At 64.0% G+C, this 5,480-nt stretch overlaps 1 protein-coding gene across 1 annotated transcript; it reads left to right on the top strand.

Annotated features, from left to right (window-relative positions):
• The first annotated feature begins 1,214 nt into the window (after window positions 1-1,214).
• Window positions 1,215-1,644, top strand: KCNE1 (potassium voltage-gated channel subfamily E regulatory subunit 1). Its single transcript, XM_008145723.3, has one exon. The coding sequence runs from the start codon at window positions 1,255-1,257 to the stop codon at window positions 1,642-1,644; it is 390 nt and encodes a 129-aa protein (XP_008143945.1). The 5' UTR covers window positions 1,215-1,254.
• The last annotated feature ends 3,836 nt before the right edge of the window (window positions 1,645-5,480 follow it).

The following is a 5,480-nucleotide window of genomic DNA, read 5'->3' as shown; positions in this document are numbered from 1 at the left end:
GCTCTGGCCGTGGAGGGAGCGCCACGCGACCTCCCACAGGACCCTGCGCGAGGCTGCCAGCTGACCGGGCAGGTTTCCGCTCAGCGCTGTTCCCGGGGGAGTGGCCTCCTGGACGCCCCGCAGCCCCTCGGCCTGCCCAGGTGTGTAAGCCACAGGCGCCAGCAGCGTGAGCTCCTCCCAGGCCACGGGGTGCTCGTCGGCTCGGGGGGGGGGAGCACGGAGGAGCAGCCGCACACGCCGTGGGGGCCGTGCCTCGGTGGGAAGGAAGGCGGGCGGGCACGCACAGAACACGAGTGGGCGGGACGGCCACGGTGCTGAGGAGGAAAGGGAAGAAGGAAGCCGGGGGTACGGAACCCGACACCATGTACATAACGTGTTATCTGCTCGGGCTGCTGCACAGACACCAGGCGGGGCCGCCACAGACGTTCATTTTCTCACGGTTTGGAGGCTGGAAAGTCCAAGGTCAAGGTCCCGGTGGGGCCGGTGTCTGGCCAGGGCGCTCCTCACGGTGTCCTTGCGGGCAGGGGAGCGAGGTGGCTCTCCCTCTTCCTGTAAAGAGGAGGGCCCCCCCCCCCCGAGGGCTCCCTTTAACCTCAGTGACCTCCGAGCGCCCCTCTCTCCAGGGGCAGTCACTTTGGGGGTGAGGGCTACTTATGAATTGGGGGGAGGAACTCGATTTGGTCCTTAGCCTGTGAGCTGAATGCACACAGACCACGTGTCTACCAGAGGCCCTCGTTCTGGTGGCCGCCTGTGGAGGTCGCGGGTGGGACTGGCGGATGGGATAAAAGGGAATCAATTTATCAACTGACCAATGAAGAGAGGCCATTGTGCAGACCAGGAGGGGGCACACGGAATGGACCGAGGCGTGTGGGAAGGCACCTGAGGGTTTTTGTGTGGTTTTTATTTTTTATTTTTTATTGATTTCAGAGAGGAGGGGAGAGGGGAGAGAGATAGAAACATCAACAATGAGAGAATCATTGATCAGCTGCCTCCTACCACCGCCCACTGGGGATGGAGCCCACGACCCGGGCGTGTGCCCTGACCGGGAATCGAACCGTGATCTCTTGGTTCATAGGTCAACGCTCAACCACGGAGCCACGCCGGCCGGGCGGCACCTGAGGTTGTAAAAACTGCCGCCTTGGTGTGCGTGGTGTGTGCGTTTTGGCCGAGACGTACATTTTGATTTCAAGTTGCCCTTTTCTTCTGCAGAGTTTCCCAGGATTTCGCTCTCCGCAGCGGCACCCGAAGGCCAGGATGAGCCTGTCGAACGCCACGGCCGTGACCCCCCTCCTGGCCAGGCTGTGGCGGGTGACCGCTCACCCGGGCGGCAACACGTCCGGCCCGGCCCGCCGCGCCCCGGGCGACAGCGCCGGCGAGATGGAGGCGCTCTACATCCTCATGGTGCTCGGCTTCTTCGGCTTCTTCACGCTGGGCATCATGCTGAGCTACATCCGCTCCAAGAAGCTGGAGCACTCCCACGACCCCTTCAACGTGTACATCGAGTCCGACGCGTGGCAGGAGCAGGACAAGGCGCTGCTGCAGGCGCGCGTCCTGGAGAGCGTCCAGGCCTGCTGCGTCCTCCAGAACCAGCTGGCCGTGGAGCGGCCCAACACCCACCTGCCCGGGACGAGGCCCTCGTCGTGACCCGGGGCGGGGGCGCTGGACAGAGCCTCCTGGACAGTCCGATTTCTCCTACCCTGGACAGCACTATTTCTCTCTCGTACTCTGTATGGTACGGACGCATTTCTTCTTGCTATTATGAGGGTGAGGGGTGGGTTAATAGCACCATTTCTCTAAAATCACATCCCTTCTCTCAGAGACTGTCAGCTGTCCCCCAGGATCTGTCCCCAGAGATTCTGGCCTCTGGGGATAAGAGCTGCACTTCCCAGACTCCCTTGCAGCTAGCAAGGTCCTGTGATGGAGTCTGGCCGGTAGAAGTGGGATTGAGGAGGGCAGTTTCTGAGAGGTTCTTGAAAAGAGAAGGACGTGTCCTCCACTCCCCTTTCCCCCCTCCCAGGGGCCGGGGCAGCTTGGCTCTGGGGACGGACGGTGCGTCCACGGACGGCAGAGTCTCAGGCAGTGCCACGAACAGGCTCTCCCATCCTTCTGGACACCCGCCCGCTCAGACTTGCTAGGAAAAGGAAACTGGCTCCCATCTTCCTGAAGACTATTTTGGTTTATTAAAGCAGCTGAGTCAATATTCTCACGAATATGGACGAAGACGCAGGAGAAAATAAACCCCGCTTCAGAATGCATGCCAAGAGGAAGGCGCTGGTTATCACGGCAGGAGGGAGGGCGCCCCACCACCCCCAACCCCTGAGCCCAGGGGAGGAGAGGGTGTGGGCAAGTGGCACCGCCTGGGGCCAAGGGGGCAGGGCCTTCCGAGGTGGCGCCCACTGTGGCTGACTCGTGTCCTCCCAAGAGATCCGTTCACGTCCCCGGTCCCTGCGGGTGTGGTTGTTGGGAACCAGGGCCTTTGTGGATGGCATCAGGAAGATGGGGCCACAGGTGGCTGATGGCCTCAAAGAAGAGGGAGGTCTGGACCTGGACATCCAGGAGAGCCCCGTATGCCCACGGAGCAGAGCCTGGAGCAGCAGCCACAGCCACGGTCGCCTGGGCGATGCCACCACGGAGCTGGGGAGGCGAGGAGGAGGCCCTGCGGGTCGAGAGGAAGCGTGGCCCAGGACCCTGACTCTGACTTCTGGCCTCGGAACTGGGAGGCCACGTGTTCCTGTGGTTTCAGGCCGCACAGTGTGGGCTTCTCTGTTACGGCAGCCACGGGGAGCTCAGGAGGTCACATCGCTCCTCTCCACCACCCCCTCCCGACAGCCGCTTCCTCCCGGCCTCCTTCTGCTCGCCCGAGAGGCGGGGAAGGGGCTGAGGGTGGATGGAGCATACCTCCTTCTCTCCCGCAGTAGAAGGAAGCCTCCTTAGCATGCCCGACCTAAGAGTCCAGAGCCACGTGCCCGTGGTTTTCAGCCTCCTTCTCCAGCAGCACGGCAGCATGTACATGGACAGCTGTAGCCACGCGCAACCGTGGCCACAGGCATCCTTGGCCACAGGCAGCATTAGCCACAGGCAGCCTTGGCCACGGGCAGCATTAGCCACGGGCAGCCTTGGCCACGGGCAGCCTTGGCCACGGGCAGCATTGGCCACGGGCAGCCTTGGCCACGGGCAGCCTTGGCCACGGGCAGCACTAGCACTCTGGGACCCCTTGCATGCTCACCTGCCTGGGCATTCCTAAATACGTAATAAAACAATTGTTCACCCGCACAGGATATAAAGGTAACACACAGCATCACGGGCCGTCCTCAGAGGGACAGCTCCGTCCCCGGCTGCGTCCTGTTCCTGGCAGACAGCCAGGCCTCAGGGGCGCCGGCAGGGTCCCGGCGTGGCTGCCTACAGTCCTCGAGTGGGTGCTGCTTGGGGTCAGGGAGGCCTTTGAAACCCAATGAAAGCTAATGATCCCTCCCCCCGCCTCCCCCCGCAAAAGCAAATCCTCATGCACGGCATTGTGCCCACCACCTGGGGGTTCATGGGCCCAAAGCCCTTTTGCCTGCGGGCTCCTGTGTGGTCCCGGCTGCAGACGGACACACCTCGCCCACATCGAAGGAAAGGTGGGGGGAATGCAGGTGTGGGGGGGAACCAGGGTGTACGTGGCCCCTGTGAGTCACGGGGTCACACTGACCTTGGTGTTCCCGGCGTGGGCCTGGCTCCTTATCACCAGTCACTCCCCTGGGGCTCCGTGACTTTTCCCCAGAGGGAGAGGCCTGAGCTCCAGACCGCCCGTCCTGGGGGCGCCAGCCGCTCAGCTCACCCCCACGCCCCTCACCTCTCCCAGGCCCCTCACCCCGTCACTGTGAGTCAGTGTGTCATGACTCCGTTTGCTCCTCAGATTCTTGGGACTGGCCGGGGGAGTCTGCCCTGGGGAGGCAGACCTACTGTGTGCGCACCTCGCTGACTCGGACGGGGAGAGTTAGCCAACCCTCACACCTCGCCTGCCCTGCACCCCCGGCCTGGCTTTAATACTGCAGGAAAGATAGGCAATTCATTGGTCTGTTGACCTTGAAGAGCGGAGCAACCATGACCTGTCACGGAACTGCTGAGGACAAGGGCACAGGGAGGTTCAAGGACACACCCAAGGTCATCGGTGGCTGAATGACCCACTGGAGGTGAGCAGGAGGGCTGCCTCCCCAACTTCTGGCTCTCGTCCTCCTGCTCATCAGGCCGGGGCCCCTGGAGGCCGGCGAGGCGGGACGGAGCACAGGGCCGCTCAGAGGGTCGGCGTCGCTGTGGCCACAGAGCAGAGGCCATGGTCACTGCGGGCGGGGACGGGATTTCCCCTGTTGACTCTCGCACACGCTCACTCAACTCGGCCATCTCGACCGGCTACCGCTGTGGTATCGGTTCACTCTCAAAAGGGCCTCACGCCGCCGGCCCTGCGCTCCCTGGTGGCTCTGAGGGCAGGAGGTCTGACCCATCTGCCGGGCCTTCCAGGAAGAAAGGCCGGCAACCCACGGGGGGACGGGTGTGAAGTGCCCCTCCCCGCGCCGGCCTCAGTCTCCCGGGTCGGCTCCTGTTTGGCGGCAGCCCTGAGGGTTGGCCATGAGGGGCAGGCAGAGCGAGCGTGCACTGCCCACCCTTCCGCCTGCACCCCGCCCCTGGCTCCCTCGAGTGCGCCCCCTCCAATGCCCGCAGGAAGAGACTGCTCCCTGGCACAGTGCGGGGTGGACGGAAGTCAGACTCCGGGAGATAAGCAAAGGCGGGAGGACTGAGGACGAAAGGAGCGGGCGGGGAGCTAGGAGGGGTGGACGCTGTGTGGAGCCGGCTCCTTGGACACGTCAGCAAATCTAAGCGCAGAAAGGAGTCGGGCGGTGTGGGGTGTGGAGCCACTGCCCCCCACCCCCACCCCAGGTGCACGGGGCGTCGGTGAGTCAGCAGAGCCAGAGCCTGGCCCCAGCTCCTGGCCTTCTGCGGGGCTCCACCGGGGAAAGGAACTCTGGGCGCGGCTGCCCCCTGGTGGTGGCACGGAGCACATTCCTCAGTGCCTGCTGGGGTGGGGGGGCGGGGGGGTCCTGAGCGCCCCCTGGAGCAGGTGGGGGCCTGCTTGGGGCTGGGAGAGGTTCCCAGTGACCTTTAGAGACTCTCAGGAAAGTGACTACTATTCACGTGTCGGGTTCAGCGAGACAGCCCGGGGGCAGCCTGGGAGGAGAGGTCGGCTCGGGAAGTGTGTCCAAGGCCCCTCCTCCGAGTGAATTCTGGGGACTTGCTGGGCCCTCCCCCCTCTTTTGTGATGGAGCCTGCCGAGCCCATCGCCAGGATAACCCCCGCTCCCTTCCAGCTCTTGGACATCCATCTCTCGGCGGACCGGGGCCCCCTTCAGTCCCAGGCTGGGAGCCCGTGCTGGGCGTGGAGGGAGGACTCCCCCGGGGTGACCACAGGGGCCCCGATGTTCTGACCCCTGCTCCTCAGCGCACTGG

This window comes from Eptesicus fuscus, chromosome 3, assembly GCF_027574615.1.
Source record: "Eptesicus fuscus isolate TK198812 chromosome 3, DD_ASM_mEF_20220401, whole genome shotgun sequence".
NCBI classification, from domain to species: Eukaryota; Metazoa; Chordata; class Mammalia; order Chiroptera; family Vespertilionidae; genus Eptesicus; species Eptesicus fuscus.
Note: the sequence above shows the minus strand (reverse complement) of the source record. Positions and strands in the feature narration are given on the sequence as shown.